Raw genomic sequence first — 24186 nt, forward strand, 5'->3', positions numbered from 1 at the left:
TGAGACTGGAGAAGGCCTAGGAGGACCTTATTTATTTATTTATTTATTTATTGTGACTTGTATAGCGCACTATAACCCAGGGGTCTCTAAGCGCTTTGTTAGGATCAGCTAGACAATAAAAGATGCATCAGATTACATTTAGCGGCCACCCCACGCTTGCTGGAAAAGCACAGTTTTTAATTGCTTGCGGAAGGGCATTAGTTTCTTTTCATTGCGGAGTTTCAGCGGTAGTTTATTCCACATAGCTGGCAAAGTATGTGAGAAAGCACGCCCACCCACAGTGGTCAGTCTACAGCGTGGCTGAACCAGATATATGGAATCAGCAGATCTAAGCACCCTCCCTGGTTTGTAAAGGGACAGGCGAGATTTCAGATAGGTGGGTGCTCTGCCATGAAGCGCTTTGTGTACAATGCAGAGCCCCTTGAACATTAGCCTCTGCCTAACTGGCAACCAATGGAGTTTCCGCAGGAGGGGGGATGCCTGGGTACTCCTTGGTTTCTTAAAAATAAGCCTAGCAGCATCGTTCATGACCGTCTGCATTCTATTTAAGAGGCCCTGTGGGAGTCCTATATACAATGAATTGCCATAGTCCAGCCTGGCCAAAATCATTGCAGAAACCGCGCTCCTTAGGGTGGAAAAAGAGAGCAGCGGGGAAACTTTCCTGAGTTGGCGAAGGAGGCCGACGCAGCAGCCCACCACAGCTGTGACTTGCTTTTTCATGGACAGCTTACTGTCCACCTGGATGCCCAGGCTCTTAACCACCTCAGCCGGTTCTGGAGGCGTGCCCAACTCCCCGGGCCAGAAACGGTCACACCAAGGGTTGCCAGCGATGGTAATCGGCAACACCTCGGTTTTGTCCGGGTTGATTTTTAGGGAGTTGCCGGACATCCAGTTAGCTGTACTTCTCAGAATGTTTTGCAGTCTGGTAAAGGCATTCTGGCTATCCTCCAGCTGGATGATGATCTGGGTGTCGTCTGCGTAGTTATATACCTGACAGTCCATTTGATTAAGCATTCGAATCAAAGGCTGTAGGTATATGTTGAACAATAGGGGTGACAGAGCAGACCCTTGTGGGACTCCGCAGGTGATCGAGGTTGCGGTAGAAAGCATGTCACCTAATTGCACTTTCTGCGTCCTCCCTTGAAGGAAGGATGTGAACCATGCCAGTGCTATGCCCTGAATGCCGAAGTCCCTCATCCGCGACAGTAGTTGTTCATGACACACAGTATCAAATGCCGCGGAGAGGTCCAACAGCACCAGGGCCCCCGGGATTTTCTTGTCTGCTCTGTTCCTAAGTTCATCTACGATTGACAACATAACCAGCTCCGTGCTGTGATTCGCACGGAAACCTGCTTGATTCGGCTCTAGCAGCGTGTTGCTTTCCAGATGTTCTGAAAGGGTGATAAGGACATGCTGCTCCAGGACCTTCGCCAAGAATGGTAGCTGGGAAATTGGTCTGAAGTTCTTCAGACATTTTGCGTCTGCCCCCGGTTTTTTTAGCAAGGGAATCAGACGGGCTTCCTTGAAGGCAGATGGCACTTGACCAGTTTGTAGAGAGAGGTTCAGGAGACTCAGCACATCATCCTCAATGCCCGGGAGTGCGAGTTTGAACACTTCAGGTGGGCATGGATCCGCCCTAGAGCCGGACTTGACCCGTCCCGTGAGGGAGACTAAACTATCCTTTGTAATCAAGGGTAGATTAGAGAGCGGGATTGTAATTGGCAGTATGGCTGGGATATCCACCGGTGGACAGTCAATTTGCGAGGTTGCCGTAATTTCAGTGACCAAATCAATTACTTTGTTGGTGAAGAAATCCTGGAACTTCTGACAATCCTCCTGACTAAAGTCCGGGGACTGTTCCTTGTTCTTCCTGAGCTCCGTAAGGACTCGGAAGACTTCTTTCTGAGGGTTCGTAGCCGTAGAAATCCTCTCCTCGTAGAACTCGGACTTCCTGGCTATAATCGCTTGCTTATAACCAGCGAGAGCCCGTAGATAGTTACTACGAGAGTCAGGACTGTAGTTTTTCCGCCAGGTTCTTTCCAGTTTACGTAGCCCACGTTTCTGAGCTCTGAGTGAATCGTTATACCACGGGGCCCCTCGTTTCCTATCCGTACGGTTCACCCTACAGATTGGTGCAACTTTGTCTGTGGCATTCTGAAGTTTGTCCATGAGTGCCCCACAGAGGGCCTCTGGGTTAAGGGGGCAATTGTTGGCAAGGGGGTTGGTGCGAAGTAAATTTATCATTTTATCCCCATCAATCTTATTCCACTTCCACCTTACTCCAGACCGCCAAGAAGGCCTATTGATGTGAACAGAAGACCCAGATCTCTTTCAAGTGGATCTGAACACTCTGACTCATCAGTAGGGTCCAATGCCTCAGCTCTAAGGAGAATGTCTTCCCCTCAGAGAAGAGAGCATTAAGCAAGAATGAAGGAAGTCAAGCTTAGGATCAAGAGGCAAGAATCTGCCCTTGCCAAAGAGACCCTGGCTCTTGAAAGAGAGAAGAAATTGTGTGGTCTAGAGCCCACTGGTGGCAGCAACAACCCTAGTGGTAGGGAAAGGTTTCATGACCATTGAAACCTGAACAAAATTGTCCCTCCCTATCAGATTGGGGATGACATCCATAAGTGGATAACTGCTTTGGAGAGGGCCTGCAAAGTACAGCAGGTACCCCAAAGTCAGTGAGCAGCAATTTTGTGGCTCTCCTTTGCAGACAAAGGCAGAGACAAGCTCCTCACTGTTAAAGAAGAGGATGATGACAACTACTATGTCCTGAAGAGTGCTCTGATAGATGGGTTTGGCCTAACCACTGAGCAGTACAGGTTGCTGTTCAGATACCCAGAAGACACAGACTCAGGACTGGACTGGCTTTGTAGATTGTGCTACTAAGGCTCTGAAAGGCTGGTTACTGGGCAGTAAAGTAAGTGACTATATAGGATTGTATAACCTTATAATGAGAGAACAGATTCTTAATAATTGTCAGAACCAGTTATTGCATCAGCACCTGATTGACTCTGAAAAGACCTCTCCCCAAGAATTGGATAAGAAGGCAGAAAAATGGGTCAGAACTAGGGTGAAGCAGAAGGTACAGAACCAAGGTGGTGACCAGAAGAAGCAAGACCATAAGGGTGGGGAGAAAGCAAAAGACTAGAAGTCTTCTCAAGGTCCCCAAAAAGCTTCTAAGGGTGGGGTTCCCAACAATCCAAAAAGTTACAAGGTCCTAAGAAACCATGGTGCAAAGTTTGTAAAGTAAATTCTCACTGGACCAGTGATTGCACCAAGAAGGAGACAGCTCCAGCCACCATTGCCCCTAGGGCAACTGTTCACCCTAGTTCAGCTCCAAGTGGTAGTTCTCAACAGAAGGGTTAACCCTGGGAACTGAGATGGATTTTGGCCTATTCAGAATACCAACTCAAGCTGTTTTGATCTGTGATGTGGACATACCCATGTCCTCTACTGTGAGTCCCAATAACTTGGGCAAGTACAGACAAACTCCTTCAATTAATGATAAAGTGGCTCAGGCCTACATGGACACATGTGCTAGTGTCACAATGATGACACCCAGCTTTGTGAACCCTGGACAGATCATACTAGGTGAAAATTACCTAGTGACCAATGCTAGCAATGTCACTACTACACAGAGTATGGCAGTTGTTAATTTCTCCTGGGGAGGGGTAACTGGCCCAAAGAAGGTTGTTGTTAGCTCAGACCTCCCTGTAGAATGTTTGCTTGGCAATGACCTAGAGACTTCAGCCTGGTCTGAAGTGGAGTATAGGAAACATGCAGAAATGTTAGGCATCTCAGCTCATGTGCTTGCTGTGACTAGGTCACAGGTCAAAAATTGCAACACTGAACAGGCACTGAATTCTGGAATAATGGACCAGTTGCCTACCAGGAGGAGAAGCTGTAGGGTTAAGGCAGTGCCTTCCCCCTTGCCTCAGGATGAGGATCAGCCTTCTGAGGAAGCTGATTGTGAGCCTGAAGAAGGAACTGTCCTAGAAGTGCTTGAGCCTGATCAGGTTGAGTTTCTTGGGACAGGGGGACATTCCAGGGCAGATCTGAGGCAGGCGCAGTTGGATTGCCCTTCTATTGAACCCCTCGGACAGCAAGCTGCTGCTGGGGCTGCAGGGAATGCTAGTGGAACCCATAGAGTCTATTGGGATGTAGGGCTCCTGTATTCAGAGGCTAGAGACCCCAAACCTGGAGCTTCCAGGAGGTTGGTCATACCTTTGGCTTTCAGGGGCTTACTTTTGAAACTAGCCCATGATATTCCCCTTGCAGGACAGCTTGGCCAGAACAAGACTTGGGACAGGCTTGTCCCTCACTTTCACTGGCCTCACATGTCAGAAGACACCAAGGAGTTTTGTCGCTCTTGTGTCACCTGCCAAGTCAGTGGCAAATCAGGTGGCACTACAAAGGCCCCCTTATACCACTACCTGTGGTGGGGGTTCCCTTTGAACTTGTAGGGATTGACATTGTTGGACCAATGGATCCCCAAACAGCCTCTGGGCACAGGTTTATTCTGGTGGTAGTGGATCATGCCACCGGATACCCAGAAGCTATTCCCCTTAGGACCACTACAGCACCTGTTGTGGCAAGAGCCCTTTTGGGAGTTTTCTCAAGAGTGGGTTTCCCTAAGGAGGTTGTTTCAGACAGAGGTGCAAACTTAATGTCTAGTTACCTGACTGCAATGTGGAAGGAGTGTGGAGTGAACTATAAGTTCACCACACCCTATCACCCACAATGCAATGGTCTAGTTGAGAGATCCAACAAGACCTTAAAGGGCATGATTAAGGGTCTCCCTGAAAAGCTCAGGCGGAGATGGGACATCCTGCTTCCCTGCCTTTTATTTGCCTACAGAGAGGTCCCACAAAAGGGGGTTGGCTACAGCTCTTTTGAACTTTTGTTTGGGCATCCTGTAAGAGGACCCCTTTGGTGAAGGAAGATGGGAGTTACCTCTCAAACTTCCCAAACAAGACATTGTGGACAATGTACTTGGTCTCCGCTCCAGGATAGCTTAGTATATGAAAAAGGCATCCAAAAACCTTGAGGCTAGTCAGGAATTGCAAAAGGCCTGGCATGACCAAAAGGCTGTACTGACTGTTTACCAGCCAGGACAGAAAGTGTGGGTGTTGGAGCCTGTGGTCGCAGCAGCTCTCCAAGACAAGTGGAGTGCACCCCAAACTATTGTTGAACAGAAAGGAGAAGTAAGTATGGGAACAAAATACGCTCCGCTCGCGAAATTTGGGAATTTTCGGCAATTTCGCGATCCGCGAATCTCGCGAAATTGCCGAAAAATTAGCAAATTCGCGACCGGCTGTTTTTTTTTTTTGGCCTACAGGAAGCACAGTTAAGGCAGGTGCTCGAGTTGAAGCTAACTTTGTAACCATTTTAGAATGGCGCCGGCAAGCTGCCAGAATGCTTGCTGGTGCCATTCTAAAATGGTTACAAAGTTAGCTTCAACTCGTGCACCTGCCTTAACTCAGTAAGTGCTTCATGTGGGCCAAAAATTAAACCTCAACAGGAAGCACTTACAGATATAAATAAAGCAGGTGCCCGAGTTGAAGCTCAAATTCAGTAACGTTTTAATCAGCCCAAAACATTAGTGAGCACGGTCTAGGCTGGGCAAGTGTGCTTTAACCCCATATCTGCCATAGAAAATTAGCTGTAATACCAGAGGGAGGTCTTTGCATCCCTGAGTTTCTCGAGCGCAATCCCCGTGTAGTTCCTTTGACCAGGAGGCTGCTTTTGTCAGGATTACGTTCCACAGGATCCGGTCGTTGATAATGGGGGTCCACCTCCTAACGTTACCAACTCCCTGATAGCAGAACACAGGGAATTGGAACCATTAAGTGAGGGAAATCAGGAACGGGGAGGGGACTGCTGGGACAAAGCCTCTGAAATGATATAAAAACATACAAAACCGTTAAACATACTTCAGCAGTGAAATAGCTACTCTCATCAATTCTCGCTAAGTAAGGCCCACCATAGAAGCACACATACACACCTGAAACACAGAGTCTCTTTACCCCCAGCAGAATAATCATAGAAAACAAGGAAGGCGTCACAACTACTACCACCAGCAATAACCACTGATGACAGCAACCAAGAAGTACTGGTCGGACAAAGCAAAATGAAGAGTCTTCAACAACTGATTATTGTAATCCCATAACCAGCTTGTTATAATAACTGAAAGTGCATGAGGAGTATTAACAACCCCAATAGTAAATGAACTGAAGTAAAAAGTCACCACGAAAGGTCAATACACACGAAGCCAAAATACTTCCATGGGAATCACGGCAGCAAGTGGTTGCCCAATACACCTTGCTCCGCTACAAACGGAGAAATGATTAATCATTTGACGGTAACGCGTGGCCAACAGACACACTGCGCTCCGCTCTTAGGCTGTTAAGAATGGACAACACGGTAACATGTGGCAGCCACCACTATGTTCCGCGTTCCGACGAAAGCTCAAAATCACTAAGTAGATCCGCGTGGCCAGCCGGCACACCGCGTAGAAGACAAGACAAGCGCAGCCGCGCTGTCAGCCCTCGGAGCCCCGAGAACATAAAAAGAAGATAGGCAGCGGTAACGTGTGGTCGGCCGACACACTACGTTCCGTTGCCGCTGAGGAGTTGCTGACGATCACTCACCACCACCTCCACTCAAGCTGGACAGGAGCGATATCGAAGCCTCAAGACCCGTTCCTACGGACCTCCGAACAAGACCCGGAACACAACAGAATTACGCGCATGAGCCGATGCGCGTACACACGCTAAGTAGCTTCCTGGTCCAAGGGCTCATGGGAAATGTAGTTTACAGGCTAGGTAGGCGCAAAAGGAAGCCCGAACCTGACAGCTTTCTCCTCACCTGCTGCCCTGCTAGCTCTCTGACCCTTTATACACAAGAGTCATGTTGACACGCATGGAAGCCCCGCACCACACACTTGCGGTCTCAAACGTTTTCCCGGCCTTTCCCGACTATGATGGACAGCTCACTCAAGGGACCTCGGCGCCTTTTGGCGCTGTGGCAAAGTTACAGGCACACATGGTCAGTGGAGACAAATCTTCTGGCTCTACGCAGCTGCAGTCTAGGAAAAGCACTATTATTTACCCAACGAGGTAGCACTTACTGGATTAGCCAGTAGAAAGTACTCCAGTTGAGTAGAGGTATTGCACAAAACGGTGGCATCTTCGTGGATATCTATGCAAGGCAGGATTCATTCTGGCACGAGGCTCCTGTCACAAAAATTAAACCTCAACAGGAAGCACTTACAGCAGAGGTCTTCAATCTGTGGGGCGCGACCCCCAGGGGGGTCGTGGAGTCCTTGGAAGGGGGTCGCAGATTCTGTCAGAGTGCAGTTCCTGGCTTGGGCTGATCGAGGGTGCTCACGGTGGAGGCCTAATTCACACCGAGGTGTGAAAAACATCAAAGCCTCATTAACAAGTAAAAGGTCTTTTAAAGACCTGTCAAGTACTCGGGTGTGGCTGTGTGTGTGTGTCCCTAAAGCCGTTTGAGCTGGGGGAAGAGGGGAAGTGGGGGGGCGGAGGGGGGCTGGGGGAGCAGGCTGTAGTGTAGCCCTTTGAGGTCAATGAATATTGCGCGCCTGGAGCTGTGGGTCCCGTGACACGTCCCCCGCCCCCAGCAGGGAGGCACAGAGATGCCCTCCCATAATCGGGAAAGAAGGAAGAAGACACAGAGAGATACTGCCCCCCTCCCCCCCATGAGAGAGGCACAGAAAAGGTGGGTGGATGAATGATGGGTGGATGGATGGATGTAAGGATGATGGATGGATGGATGTGTGAAAAGGTGGGTGGATGAATGATGAATGGATGGATGAAAGGGTGGATGGATGGATGAAAGGATGGATGGATGGATGAAAGGGTGGATGGATGAAAGGGTGGATGGATGGAAGGATGAAAGGGTAGATGGATGAAGGATGTATGGATGGATAAAAGGTTGCATGGATGAATGATGCATGGATGGATGCGTGAAAAGGTGGGGGGATGAATGATAGGTGGATGGATGGATGAAAGGGTGGGTGGATGGATGTATGGATGAAAGAGTGGATGGATGAAGAATGGATGTATGGATGGGAGGATGGGAGGATGAAAGGGTGGATGGATGTATGGATGGATAAAAGGTTGCATGGATGAATGATGGATGGATGTGTGAAAAGGTGGTTGGATGAATGATGGGTGGATGGATGGGTAAAGGATGGATGGATGTATGGATGGAAAGATGAAAGGGTGGATGGATGAAGGATGGCTGGATGGATAGAAGGATGAAAGGATGGATGGATGTGTGAAAGTGTGTTTGGATGAATGATGGATGGATGTGATGAGGTCTAACAGGCGCATTTATGGTTGTCAAAAGATGATGATGAGGAGTACCAGTTTCTAGAAACTTTTGTCGGAAGGGGGTCCTTACCCCTAAAAAGGTTTTACAAGGGGGTCTCGGCATCAAAAAGTTTGAAGACCTCTGACTTACAGATATAAATAAAGCAGGTGCCTGAGTTGAAGCTCAAATTCAGTAACGTTTTAATCAGCCCAAAAGCATTAGTGAGCACGGTCGAGGCTGGGCAAGTGTGCTTTAACCCCATATCTGCAGTCGAAAATTAGCTGTAATACCCGAGGGAGGTCTTTGCATCTCTGAGTTTCTCAAGCGCAATCCCCGTTCCTGTGACCAGGAGGCTGCTTTCTCCTCACCTGCTGCTCTGCTCGCTCTCTGACCCTTTATACACAAGAGGCATGTTGACACACATAGAAGCCCCGCACCACACTCTAGCGGTATCAAACGTCTTCCCGCCCTATGATGGACAGCTCACTCAAGAGACCTCGGCGCCTTTTGGCGTGGTGGCAAAGTTACAGGCACACTTGGTCAGTGGAGACAAATCTTCTGGCCCTTTACACAGCTGCAGTGTAGGAAAAGCACAATACATTTACCTAACGAGGTAGCACTTACTGATTAGCCAGTAGAAAGTACTCCAGTTGAGTAGATGGAAATCGCAAAACAATCTGCGATTTCGCAGGAAAATGAGCGAATTTGCTGACTTTTTTGCGATTTCGCGAGAATTTGCGGACCGCAGATCCGCAAAATTATGGAGAAGTAACCTATTTGATTGATCTAGCCGGATTCCTCACTCCTAACCTTTGAGGTTCCGGCAGCTGACAAGCTAATAAACATCTGTCGGAGCGTGAAGTCCGGCTCCCCTAATGATCCGGCCCCTGCCTGGGTCATATCAGAGGGCCTGACAGCCTTGGAACCTCATATTAGACACGTCCTACAAACCTCCTTTTCCACTCAGCAAGTCCCTAGGGAGTGGAAGAAGGCTATAGTACTGCCAATAAGGAAAAAACCCAATGTCAGCTTGGAGGTACTAGAAAACCTTAGACCCATTTCCTTATTGCCGTGCGTGGCGAAGGTAGCCGAGAAGGTGGTTAATGCTCAGCTCACGGAGCACCTGGAAAAATGTAACTTACTCCATCCCTCGCAATCAGGATTTAGGGCGGGCTACTCTACGGAGACGGCCCTCCTAAGAGCCACTGAGACTCTAAGAGCAGGGGCAGATGCTGGTCACACAATGGCCCTGATCATGCTTGACCTAAGCGCGGCTTTTGACACCGTGGCGCATTCCATCTTGCTACGGTGTCTGAACGAAGCTGGGGTCGTTGGTCCTGCGCTGGGCTGGCTGCAATCTTTCCTTACAGAGAGATGTTTCCAGGTTCAGCAGGGGACCTGCCGCTCAGGGGAGATGTCATTAGACCAGGGAGTGCCTCAGGGCTCTGCTTTGAGCCCCACTCTTTTTAACTTATACATGGCCTCTCTGGCGAAAGTTGTACACTCTTTTGGGGTGGAATTAGTGTCGTACGCTGACGACACTCAGCTGCTGATCTCCCTATCACAGAGTACCTCCAACACCCCTAAAAATTTTAAATCCTGTATGCAGGCATTAGCAGAGTGGATGGATGCCCATTGTTTAAAACTCAATGGCTCTAAAACAGAGGTGCTGGTGGTAGGGGGTAAAAGCGAAAAATGGTCGGATGAGTGGTGGCCTTCATGTCTGGGCCCTACCCCCATACCATGTCAGGAGGCCAAGAATCTGGGAATTTGGATGAACCCCTCGCTCTCATATGAAGGCCACATAAGGCGCCTTGTGGGCAAATGTTTTGGAGTCCTAAAGACCCTAAACAAAACCTTAGACCTCCTCCCTTTATCGGCCAGAAGAACACTAACGCAGGCACTAGTGACCTCGCGGTTAGATTATGGCAACATTCTGTTCCTTGGGGCAACCGAGGGCAGCATAGGTCGCCTACAAGTCATCCAGAACTCCGCCGCCAGACTGGTGTTAAGAAGACCCAGGAGAGCTAGCTCGAAACTGGCGCTGGATGCGCTTCATTGGCTGCCGGTGAAGAAGCGTGTGCTATTTAAGTGCCTCCTTTTTTGCCACCGTATTGTCTGGGACAAGTCACCGACATATCTGAAGGAGCTAGTCAGCCGATATGAACCTACCAGGACCCTCCGTTCAGAGGGTACCGGTTTGCTGACAGTCCCCAGGATCAGGAAGGCGAGAATAGGTGGACGTTCCTTCGCGCTACTAGCAGCTCAAAATTGGAACAAACTACCTCCTGTGTTGAGACTGGAGGGTAATGAACTGCGGTTCAGGGCTCTGCTCAAAACACACCTATATACTGCATAGAGTCTGGGTTTTCTATGCTGGTTCACTGGTAGCTTAGCGCGGGGACACGCCGTGATGGCGTTACTGAGCGCTCTATAAGCTCTTTATTATTATCTTGGAACTCCCAGGAGCCCCCACAGGGTGCTTCATGTCAACAGACTGAAACCATATGTTGACAGGGCAGACATGGGCTTGCTCATGGCTACTGATAAAGGACAGGAGGAAGAGAGTGACCCTCTCCCAGACCTGCTCTCTCAGAACCCTGATTATGGGTCAGGTGATGGTGTAGCCTTGGCAGGCAGCCTCACTGATCAGCAGCAGAGTGACTGTAGGCAAGTTCTGCAGGCCTACAGACAAATGTTCTCCCTGACTCCAAGTCAGACTACCTGGTGCACTCATGAAGTGGACACTGGGGACAGGCTGCCTGTTAAAAGTAAGATTTACAGGCAACCTGATCATGTCAGGGACTGTATCAGAACAGAAGTCCAGAAGATGTTGGAATTGGAAGTCATTGAACCCTCAGAGAGACCTTGGGCCAGTCCAGTAGTCCTTGGGCCTAAACCTCACACCCAAGATGGTAAGAGAGAGATGAGGTTTTGTCTGGACTACAGAGGTCTCAATGCTGTCACTAGGACAGAGGCCCATCCAATACCCAGGGCAGATGAGCTCATAGACAGATTGGCATCTGCAAGTTTCTGAGCACATTTGACCTGACAGCTGGCTACTGGCAGATCAGACTAGCTGATGATGAAAAGCCAAAGAGAGCATTTTCAACCCCTGGTGGACATTATCAATTGGTGGTAATGCCCCTTGGTCTGAAAAATGCACCTGCCACATTTCAAAGGTTGGTGAACCAAGTCCTCTCAGGCCTGGATGACTACTGTGCAGCTTATCTAGATGATATTGCTGTCTTTAGATCCACATGGGAAGATCACCTGATCCACCTGAAAAATGTTTTGGAGGCCCCGCAGAAGGCAGGCCTAACTATCAAGGCTACCAAATGACAGATAGGGCAGGGTCAGGTTGTAAACCTGGGCCACCTTGTAGGTGGAGGCCAGGTTCAACCATTGCAGAGCAAAATCCTGACCATAATGTACTGGACTGCTCCAACCAACCAGACTCAGGTCAGAGCTTTCTTGGACCTGACTGGGTATTACAGGAAATTTGTCAAGGGGTATGGTTCCATTGTGACACCCCTTAATGACTTAACTTCCAAGAAAATGCCTAAGAAAGTTCAGTGGACAGTCAGCTGTCAAAAGGCATTTGATGACCTGAAGCAGGCCATGTGCACTGCACCAATTCTGCAAAGTCCAGACTACTCCAAAGAATTCATTGTTCGAACAGATGCTTCTGATTTGGGGGTAGGGGCTGTGCTATCACAATTGAATAAAGATGGTCAAGACCAGCCAGTAGCTTTTATAAGCAGAAGGCTGACCACCAGAGAGAAACGTTGGTCAGCTATTGAGAGGGATGCCTTTGCAGTGGTTTGGGCACTGAAGAAGCTAAGGCCATACTTGTTTGGTTCTCGAATCGAATCGAATCAAAATCTTTATTCGAATTTTATCAAATCCATAAAAGCAATACAAATATACAATCCCAATAGATAAAATAGCCATGATTCCAAATACATTTAAAACAACACACATTACAAAATACAGATTATTTAGCAGCAGTAATGCAGAAATGTAATAAGGGTACTCCATTGTTTTCCGTACGTAAGTAATAACTCTCAAAAAAGTGCTGGTGCGGAATATCAGTTCATCATTGTTCAAAGTTAGCAACATCAAATAAGATTCTTCCAAAGAAAGTGGTATGTGCTTCTTAAAATACGGAACTAGGAACCATTTGATGTATTTTAGATCAAATTTACAAAACAAGAAAAAATTTAAGTCATTTTGTAAACTCATACCATCACATGGGCACAATTTGTCTTCAGATCTTATTGAAGAATACCCTAATGGAAAACATTATAAAAATCTAACAGTGCCTGCCCTTAAACGGAACAGAAGTGATCTTTACCAGTTAGTCATTGGCAATGTAAGATACAATGGAATTGGTTGTATATACAGATCTTTGTTCACATAAGCCTGGATAGTTGATTTAGTTAGCTCCCCCGCCAATCTGTCTTTGCTATAAAGTGCATACAATGCAAACTTTGTTTCATTTTTGTCTTTAGGCTCAATCTTACTGGGGCCGAAGAAAAGATGACCTTTACCCATGCTCCATGCTGCTCAGTTTTTTGAGAACTCCAGAGAGCCAGGGGATTGTCATCTCTTTCTCACAATTAAGACAGTCTCTTATGATTTCATGGGTTAGTGAGGCCAATTTATTCCTCCAGATAGCCAGCCAAAACATGGCTGGTCTTGATGCTATGAAATCTGATATATAATACAAATTCAATTCACAATGACAGATATACTCAGAGTCGGTAGCAATCCTCCCCTTATTTTAGGGACATCCGTAGTTGCCAATTAAATTTTTTTATTTAAACAATTAATATAAATGATGAACAACAGGGGTGCTAAAACGCACCCCTGCCTTACTCCTCTTTCTACCTTTATGTGCCCTGATATTTCCCCCGCCATCCCGATCTTTACTTGTGCTTTTGTGTCGGTATGCAGGTAGGCTAAACAATGTACAAGGGGCTCTTCTAGGCCATAATCTAAAAGAATAGACCACAATTTGGACCTGTTTACTAGGTCGAATGCGGACGATAAGTCCATAAACGCTAAATAGATTGGTGACGACCGAGCGATGGTATATTGGCCGATTACTAAATTTAAGTTCAGGCACTGCTCTGTCGTCCCAACCCGCTTCTAAAGCCCATTTGACAGGGGTCTAAAACCCCCGTTTCATCTACCCAGTCATTTATTCTATTATATAGCACTCGCCCCAAGATTTTAAGAGTATTATCTATTAGTGAAATAGGTCTATGATTTACTGGATCTGTTCTCTCCCCTTTCTTATATATGGGCACTATTACGCTTGTAGACCATGTATCTGACATTGGCACTTATGGTAGACTGTTAAAAAATTTTTTAAATAGGTGCCCAGAGTTCAGGTTTCCATTTGATAATGTCTATTGGGAGGCCGTCTGGCCCAGGGGCTTTGTTACCAAGGCTTTGTTTGATAGCCGCGATCACCTCACCTAAACTGATCTCTAGAGGGCATAATTGGCCTGGTATGTACTAACTACTAACATTTGGGGGTGTTGCATACACTTTGGAAAAATGATCTTCCCACTGGTTGCTCGGGATGGTACAGCTTATTGCTAACATTTGAGTTCCCATGTTATGCATATTTTTTACTGCAGACCAGAAAATCGTTCCTTTCTTCCCTGCTGCTGAATCTGACAACTGTAACTTTCAATGGGCTTATCTAGTTGCTCCAGATGTGCCCTGACTCTCCATCGCTTAGGGAGTCACCAGGACCTTGCTGGTCGTCACTGAAGCCTTTTTACTCTCACTTCCTGGGTTGCTGTTGCCAAGGCTTGTTGGTCTCCAATCTGGACACGGAACCACCAGCACTCGACATCCTTCGTGGGACAGCTCGCCTGCGGACTCTGGTCGTCGTCGGCGTCTCCTGGTGCCCTTGGCAGCGGAGTCAAGCTTCACCTCTTTGCACCTGAGGCACCCGACATCGGTGGGCGTTCGTCTACTGAGCCCCTGGTCACTGGCAAGTGACCCAGACTCTGTCCCCTCTGCTTTCAGGTTCTTCACATCTCCGATCCAGGCTTGGATCACACCGGACACTTTTCTTTTCCACAGCAGCAGCACTTTGCAGCAACTCGCCATTGAAAACAGCATAGATTCCTGACACCATTTGAAACCTATGCACCTGGCTTCCCTGGGTGAGGTAACATGAGTACTCAGGTGCTCACATGGGTGCAGGCCTTAGAACCTTCTAAGTCTAAAAGGATTTGCTCCAAGTCCTCTCCGAAGGGTCCTTAAACTCTAAAATTCCAACCGCGACTTTCCCATAGGATTGTACTGAGCTCGCGGTGTGTTCTCACAATACACTTGTCCCCCGTGGGTCCCCTGTGTCAGTACCTTGGGTGGTTCCTTGGGGTCTCAGCGATTCTACGTGCTCTAGGCACTGTGTCTAGTCATGTTGGTGTTGTTATACCACTTTCTTAATATATGGTTTGGTCTCCCCCGAGGCCCATTGTATATTGTGATATTTACTTGCGTTCTAGTGTTTTAATATTGTGTACCTTGCTCTCTGATTTCATTAAGAGATTAGTAGAGAGTATTTAGAAATAAATACATATATTTCATATATACCTTGTGTGCTTCTCCTTTTATTTGGTCATTCAGGAGGTTATAATCTGGTAAATCAAGCTGCTTTACACTCCTTCAAGACTTAGCCTGAAGGCTGCTCTCCATAGCTACCACTAGGATAGCTTTCAATAAAGGTTGTCTTAACCCTAATCATCAATAAGAGTTGTTTGGACTGGTACAAGGTGCCTCCTATAACTAGTGGACAGCATATACAAGGCCAACTTCTCCCAGGCTGGGCAAACTTTGATAATAATGGTATAAAAATCATTAAAGTTTGGATAAAACAATTCTTACATTTCAAGTTCACATAGAGTTTAAGTATAGAATGGCTCTGGCAAGATTCCTGGGAATGTATGTATGTTAAAAAGTGCCAGAACCGGCAAAACATTGTTGTTGCAAAGGACATTTCTTGCAGATCACATTTCTAGGCAGATGTGAGCTGATGTTTAAATGGGTTCATGTATGCACATTGGTGGGGGTACTGCTTTACTAAGCATGCACACCTGAAACCACTGAACAGAACTAGGAATTCTCACATATATCCCAAAAAATAATAGACCTTTTGGGACCGGAGAAATTGTATGCCTGTGAAAATAAAAGAATCTGAGGACCTTTGTAGAGTAAAGTGAGTGCAAATATCTGCTTTCGATTCATTAGTAGGCAGGGAGAATTGACTGTGCATATTCTATTACTTATTGTTACTAAATGTTATAGGGGTGCATTATATCATTTATTTATGTTATGAAACTTTATTTTCTATTATTTACTTAGCATTTATGTTAGGAATATTATTGTAAAGCTGAACTTTTGTGCTTTATGTGTCTACTGTATAAATGGTCAAGGATTGCTAATTATAAGGTAAAATTGAAAGATCAATTAATAGAAAGAAATAACTTTTTTTAATGCACAGTCCCCGCATCCTTTATAGGTTCTCACCTCTTTATTCTGAAAAAGGCACAGATAATAACATCACTCTCAAACATCCCTTGTGTCTAATTGCATTGCAGTTGATATAAAAGAGGCCTGTTATAACCTAATCAGTTTGACCATGGTCCTGTGACACTCGGACAACTTGAACCCAGCCCCTTTTGAACACAATCCCAACAAGTTAATATTCTCAATTTCCATATGCTTGTGACCATGGCACAACAATGAAGTGCATACTAAGATGTCACTCAGATCAAGCCTCTGACTTCCTCACAATGATGAGCTGATTCCATTATTTCTTGTAACTGGTCTCCTCACTATTGTGTTTTTGTGAAGGCCTCATTCATTTTTCTCATGTATCTGTATCTCACTAGTTTATTTTCTCTGGTAAACTCTGCGCCTCATTTCTGGTCCATACCTTCTTGTCTTATTCTTTCTGGTCTCTGTGGGAGATTCTGTCTGTTCTCTGGTCTTTAAGGTATTTCCTCTATTTTCCTATGGTTTCTGTGGTTACCTAATTTCTTCTGATGTCCTAGGGCCTGATTACGACTGTGGCAGATGGGTTACTCCATCAAAAATATGACGGATATCCTGTCTGCCATATTATGAGTTACATTATATCCAATGCACCATAATGGAATTCATTATATGGCGGACGGGATAGCCGTCATGATTGTGATGGAGTAACCTGCCTGCCAATTTCGTAATAATGCCCTAAGTGGTTATGCTCCCGCCTACCCTCTGTCGAGAGAAGGACATTTCGAGTTTGTCCTCTTAAATATTTGCCTCCTGTCTAATGTCAGGAGTGTAAATTAACGCCATGTTCATGTTTTTTAGATCCGTCGTGTGATTGGTGATTTTGGTGTTCCAATTGCTATCCTTATTATGGTGCTGGTGGATTTTAGCATTAAAGAGACTTACACACAGGTCAGTATTGAAATCCATGTGTAATGGAAATTCATTGAGGAAATGATCGTAATTGTGGGAAACAGACATTTAGATTGTAAATGAAAAGAGAACTGAGAAACCAGTGTCTTGTTTTATTTAAGATTATTAAGAAAGAGTGCTGATCCTATAAACTCAGGTTGTTGTAGCTCAAATTTCAAAGTGAGTGTGCCTCTTTTCTTACTGTCTTTCCTATGTTTGGATGCATTCATTATATTTCTGTTTGGTGTACAAGACTTTTGAGGAGCTTGGCATCTCATGGATTGAAGAATGTTAATGAAAATGTATTTTCAAATTAGCAGATAACTATGCTAGAGAGCTCCATATTTTCTTCAGATGAGAGTGGTGATGGCCGTGTTCACTCCCACTGTAAGATGAGGGTGCTGATGAGCTCTGTCTATTCCCCAGATAATAGTGGTGATCCTCCAATTATTTTTTTTGAGACTAGTTTATGAGAGTACTACTGAGCCTATTTGTGTTGCAGGTGTGGTAGTTAAGAGTAACAGTGAGCTCACTGCCTGTGCTCGGATTGGCAAGTGAATTTGTTTTCTATTCTGTTATTTAGAAGCTGAGTGTTCCCAGTGGATTTTCCGTAACCTCTCCTGAGAAGAGAGGCTGGGTTATAAACCCCCTTGGGGAAGCAATCAGCTTTCCTATTTGGATGATGGCCGCCAGCGTTCTTCCCGCAGTCCTTGTCTTCATCCTCATCTTCATGGAGACTCAGATCACCACGTAAGCAATTCTCAATACTGGCATGGGAGGGAGGATGAAAGAGCAATAGATTAAGGACAGTACAACAATGGTTGAAGCAAAGTCTATAAATACTTACATAGTTTGTTTCTAGTCTCTCCTGATGGGGTGTTAACCTACAAGCAAAATTTCGTTTCTGGCCTTTTCAGTTGTCCAGGATATTATCCGGAGGTACACTGTGGCAGGATATCAAATACCTAAACTTTGGAAGGAGCTTTTCTGTATTGCATGATTTCTTCTTCAAGGAATCTCCATTGATAACCAATATGCACTGAATAGATTCACCCATGTGTGGGATCCCAGAACACTTCTTCCAAAGTTGCTTTTTGTCTTACATCTTCACTTTACTTTGGAAAGACCAGAGAGTACATGTGAAAAATTTACAGATTGGTAGCCTTAAAAGGCTATATTTCCAATTCCATTATTTACAAGAAAAAAACTAGAAAATATACATAAAGCCCATACATGTTATTAGAAAGAAACAAAAGGGACATTAAAACACATCCTTCACAAACCAATATGTTACTCTTTTAAAGTGTATAAAGGGGAAGATGATGGAAATGTTGCTCTGTAGGCTGCAGCTATGCTCAAGTGAAAAAAGAACACTGCAAGTTTAGGAGTTCCCAGCCATCCAATGCCCCATTGTGCTCTGTAGGAGGCAAACACCTCAGTTATTTATTTGTCGTTGTGCGTTGGAGAAATCAGCCGTTGTAAGCCAAGTGTCGCAGCTCATGGAAGTTGAGTGCATCATATCTAGAAGGTGCCCTTGGAGGGTCGCTTCCCATAGGGAGAGTCACAGTAGGCTCTGCTGTGGTAGACATGATCTAGGGAGGTGTGGTGTGTGCACCTACCTACACTAAGTGTTTCCTACTAAACCTCTCTAGGAGTTATAGTTAAAAATCCAACGTCCTATGCTTTTCCAGCTCTCGAAAAAAACAACCAAAATTTGTTTGGAGGATAAATTCCTGTACTTTAACCCAGGTGGATGAATACAAATATTTAGGAATCCTACTAGACCGTCAACTAAAATCACCCTAAAAATCAATGAATATCCTAAGTAGTATTAAAAGACAGTAGTACACACAAAATAATTCAAGTTACACAATACACTTAAACAAGACCCTTTGATGAGGTAACAACCTAAGTACTATCAAGGGAACACTTGGCACGGCTGATTCACATTGCCATTTGAAACTTGGCTGTATAGAATACAATAGTACAAGATGTGTCTGACTGCATTATTCTGTATGTCTCCTTGTACTTGCTTACTCCCAAGTTTCTACAAAGTGGGGCTATCCATTTTATTCGAGACTGACTATACAAGGGGCAAAAAAATAAACTTGCCAGATTGACTCTGGCCGCCATTGGCAGCAGGTACAGTTTTCATCCACACTGTCTCCTACTTTACAACATTTCATTTTAAAGGATTTAACAGGTAGGCAGCCATATCTAAACTGTAGATATAGTTTCCTTGCTAGAGAAGGTACAATTTCATCTATAGTGCCCTTAAAAGAAGGTGTAGATTTAAAGTTGATAAAAGCAGCCGAGTGCAATCCTTTAAAAAATTGTATGTGTTCAGTCTCAACAAAACCCCAGTAAACCGCTTTAAGGCTAGTTTTGTTAATCTGACACAGAGTTTCTGGTTGGTCCCAATATGCACCTAGACTTAACTTTTGTAACATATTCTTGATGGTACGCAGGCACAGGATCTTACTCACACATGTTGGTGTCATCAGTTAACGGAGGCCCAGTCTATAAGACTCAAGTGCTGCAGTAGACCATAACCGATGCCAGAACGTAAGCAATCTAAGCTCAATTTTGTGAATACTTTTTTTGTAGGCCAGATCCAGATAGAGTGGAGTCAATGGGGTACTTGTCGGAAGATTTAAAAGAGATCTGAAAAATTAATTTTCAATTACTGACGTAACTAGATTTTTTGAAACCCCAGAGCTCCTCACTGTCCAAACTTTACCTAAAGCTTTGACGTTATAGATCTCTAACACCGGTGCCACCCTTCTAGATAGAGTTTTTCTGTGGATTTTTTCTATATTCGCTGTATGTTGAATTAGGGATAGCTGTGCCCTTTCCATCTGTGGGACCCAACTTAAATTCTTTGTGAGTTTCAAGCCAAGGTAATCAAACTCAGCCATTAGCTCTAAAGGGGCGCCACCCACATACAGCAGCTTTTTACACTTAGTTGTTAATCTGGAGGAAAAGAACATGCATTTCGTTTTGGAGCTATTTAGCTCAAGTCCCCATTCCAGGCAAATGCCTGGAAATCATTCAACAACTGTTGGAGCCCCTGAGGTGACTTAGAAATGAGCAGTGTCATCTGCAAAAAGGAAAGCAGAGGCCATCCGTCCACCTATTTTGGGTGCGTCACGCCGATCCCTGCTCAAGGACTTTATGCCATTGTTTATGTACATGGTAAACAGTGTGGGCACTAGAACACACCCCTGTCTTACTCCTTTATCTATATGGATAGCCTATGTTAATGCCCCGTTCTCCCCCCACATCATTTGAGCCAAGGTGTTCACTTGCAACCATTTAAAAATATTCAGTAGGGGATCCTGAACTTCAATTCCTTCTAGAACTTCCCATAATTTTGCTCTGGAGACCATATCAAAAACGGCTCGAAGATCAACAAAGGCAACATACAAATTGCCATTGTTGATAATCACTTCCCTCCAATAAATACAAGTGAAACAAAAGATTCGATCTATAGTACACACTTGGGGTCTGAAACCTGCCTGCCACTCTGAAATGAGGCTCCCCTCACAAATCCAATCGTGAAGATGAACAAGCACCTGTTTACAGATTTTCTGCAGGGGGTCTATAAGGCTAATAGGCCTGTAGTTCACTGTGAGTGCGCCGCCCCCCTTCTTAAAGATGGTAACTATTTCCACTAATTTCCATGAATGTGGGATTTCCATGCCCAAGAGGATACTATTAGAGAGCAGATTAATATATGGGCCCCAAATTTCAGGGTTTTCTCTGTATTGGTCATTGGGTATCCTATTGGGCCCTAGGGCACGACCAGGAGCGCAGGAATTGATAGCCTTTACAGACTCACCAATTGAAAATTGCAAGTTATCGTGCTCAGATAGGGCACTACCAGCTGATAAAATACCATTGTCATTCGCCATCTTATGTTTGTCTGAATACAGTTGACTAAAATGTGTTACCCACTCTTCTGGTTGGATACAAAACACAAGCATTGCTTTGTTTCCATTTGAGGCCACAGTTGCAGCTTTCAAGAATTCTTTGGTATTCTTGTTAACCAGGACCTCATGCAGGTTCAACCACAGCGAGTCTTCCTACTCCCTCTTTGCATTTACATTCACTTTCCTGTGGCGGGCTCTAGGAATGGTAATCTCTGCTTCCGATCTTGTTTTAATAGAGACAAGGAGCTCACCTTTAGCCACTCTACGGGCATTATCATACCAGGACTCAGGTTTTGGGTGCAGTTTCTCTTTTCTTCTTGGCTTACCCAAGACATCCCTTATTTCCCCCCCTAACATATCATGAGTTTTTGCCATCACTTCATTTCTCAAGAAGCTTTGCAGATGTTCATAGTCTGCAATTAACACCTAATGGATCTAAGATTATTGGAGGGCTGGAGTTCTCCAATGTCACAATTACCCCTGCTCTCATGATGTAAAGATGCTTTAATACATAATGTCAGTCTAAGGGCTTTGTGATCGTCATCTGCTTGATCAATCACTTCCATGCCCTTGATGGCTGGCCAAAGGTCAACTTGTACCAGAAAGTAGTATATTCTACTGCAGTGCCCGATCTATTAAAAGTGGCTTTACCCTGCCGATCCGAGGGACATCTACCATTAATGGCTCTATGGTCATGATGATTAAGTGTTAATAGAGTAAAACCAAAGGGGATGATGGACGGAGCGTTGAACATTGCAAGCACTCACCCCCAGTCAACTGATCTGGGTTTAATCCATCATCATTCTTTAGCTCACTCCACCATCCCAGTTCAGACATGGCCATATGCAAATCAGTCTGACCCTGTACCTCATGGAAACAGTCCAGCCCGACCTGCCAAGCCATGTCTTTCCTGGACCAGAAACAAGCATCCTGGGACCGGTTTCTGGCTAATCAGCCAGGCTAGCTTGAATCCAGTGGCAAAGTGAGCAAGGGACCCACATCTAGGCATACCCTGCCAACTTAGGGCGAACAAAGTAAAACCAAAGAGGATGATGGATGGAGTCTTGAACATTGCAAGCACTCACCCCCAGTCAACTGATCTGGGTTTAATCCATCATCATTCTTTAGCTCACTCCACCATCCCAGTTCAGACATGGCCATATGCAAATCAGTCTGACCCTGTGCCTCATGGGAACAGTCCAGCCCGACCTGCCAAGCCATGTCTTCCCTGGACCGGAAACACAAATCCTGGGACCGGTTTCTGGCTAATCAGCCGTCATCAGCCAGGCTAGCTTGAATCCAGTGGCAAAGTGAGCAAGGGACCCACGTCTGGGCATACCATGCCAAGGATGCTTGTTTTCGATCCAAGGCAGTTCGGGCTGGACTGTTCCCATGAGGCACAGGGTCAGACTGATTTGCATATGGCCATGTCTGTACTGGGGTGGTGGAATGAGCTAAAGAATTATGATGTATTACACCTAGATCAGTTGACGGGGGTGACTGTTTGATTTGCTCAAACGCTCCGTCCATCATTCTCTTTGGTATCGCTTTGTTCGCCATAAGTTGGCAGGGTATGCCTAGACGTGGGTTCCTTGCTCACTTTGCCACTGGATTCAAGCTAGCCTGGCTGATGACGGCTGATTAGCCAGAAACCGGTAGTAGGATGCTTGTTTCCGGTCCAGGAAAGTCATGGCTGGGCAGTTTGGGCTGGACTGTTCCCATGAGGCACAGGGTCATACTGATTTGCATATGGCCATGTCTAAACTTTGGTGGTGGAGTGAGCTAAAGAATGATGATGTATTAAACCCAGATTAGTTGACTGGGGGTGAGTGTTTGATTTGCTCAAACGCTCCGTCCATCATCGCCTTTGGTATCGAATAAGTGTTAATGCCAGCAACTCACCTGCTTTTGGGGACCATCTTCATTTAGGTAATTCTCAGTAGGGTATACCCCATTGATTGTCCATCTCACACGTTAAATCATTTGGAGCAGCAGGTATTGGGGTAGCAGGTCTGCTACTTACGAAAACTTGACCCATTTTTCTGAGTGCTTTATCTTGCTTTTCGATATTTAGAATGATTATTTGCCTGCGCACCACCAATTTTTAAAGATATTGTGATATGATTTTCAATTTCAAAATTAATTTTAGAATTTTTAGGTTGCTCCCGGGGTGACGTTCCCGTCCTGTGAACGTCCACTTAATCAGTATTATTGAGTGCTTCCAATCACTTGGTTGCAGATCCCCTATGTGGGGCACTCCTATGATAATCAATAAAGCTTGGAATGTTTACTTTAACATGAATTTTATTCATTCATTGTCATTGTTTCATTCAATTGTATTATTCTTCTTCAAATTATCATGCATTTCTTCATTTCATATAGATAATTGGTTTTCGAATCACATTATGTTGTATTCCAAATCACATTATATTGTGTTCCAATGCATTTCGAGCGTTTATATGCTCTTCATCAGGGAATATAATCTAAAAAATAATGTGACATTATTTGATGCAGAACTACGACCAACTCAATCATTCAAACCAACATTATTAGGTGTTGTTTACATGCATTTTGTGATATGTGATTGTGTATTCTGTGACATTAGTGACTTCATGCCATGTAGTGTAAATGTAGAGTACTCACGTTCAAAGGTCGAGGTATAGTTATAGATCTTAATCACTGATCTATATAAGAGAAAGCGAAGGGGAGTTTAAACTCCCGGATGAGTTATGGGGGACAGAAATTGGGATTCCATGCGAGGAGAGGTGGATAAACTCTTTTGAGATTTTACGCAATATCGTAAAGCCCTCTTGGCTTGTACGAAATCACATTTTCTCTGTACATAGGGCATATTTAACACCGCGGAAACTCTCTAAATATCAAACAGACAAAAAATGTAATAAATGCAACTTAGCAGACGCATGTGACATACATATGTTCCTAGAATGCCCTAATATAACAAAATTCTGGGAAGATGTGAAAAACACTTTAAATTCCATACTAAACACTTCCTTGTCAATAACTCTCCCACTTGTCATCTTTGGAACAGAAGACAATATCACAGGCAAGGAAAAATCATTTCTCTTCTATGCAATTTTGATGGCGAGAAGACAGATTTGCATTCAATGGGTAGAGAAGACACCTCCTCTACACTGTTCATGGCTTACTTCATTATATGAGATATCCAAAAGAGACCTAATGAGATCTGTAAATAAGAGAAAGCTAGCATTTTGGGATCTCCTGAGCAACTGGAGATGATCCGGGGTTTTTTTTTTTTTTACCCGGGTCCGATGATTATGCCATCTTTACTCTTTTGGACCAAGGGCTAGGACAGTTTCGAACAAGGTCCGGCAGGTTGAAACATACCTAGATGGAGTCAAAAGAACGCTCCCCTAACTGGCTTTTTCTTTCTCGACACATATCTCCCGCCATTAACACATAT

The 24186-nt window shown here is 45.1% G+C and overlaps 1 protein-coding gene across 4 annotated transcripts in view; it reads left to right on the forward strand.

Annotated features, from left to right (window-relative positions):
• The window catches only part of SLC4A2 (solute carrier family 4 member 2), a 1480655-nt gene that overhangs the window by 1325145 nt on the left and 131324 nt on the right, over positions 1-24186 (forward strand). For all 4 annotated transcript variants that reach the window (XM_086940913.1, XM_086940912.1, XM_086940914.1 and 1 more), the window contains 2 exons: positions 16723-16812; positions 17396-17562. In XM_086940913.1, coding sequence (XP_086797039.1) covers positions 16723-16812; positions 17396-17562 — 257 coding nt within the window. The remainder of the gene's footprint in view (positions 1-16722; positions 16813-17395; positions 17563-24186) is intronic.

The sequence above is a fragment of the Lissotriton vulgaris genome, chromosome 10 (assembly GCF_964263255.1).
Source record: "Lissotriton vulgaris chromosome 10, aLisVul1.2, whole genome shotgun sequence".
Classification (NCBI taxonomy): Eukaryota; Metazoa; Chordata; class Amphibia; order Caudata; family Salamandridae; genus Lissotriton; species Lissotriton vulgaris.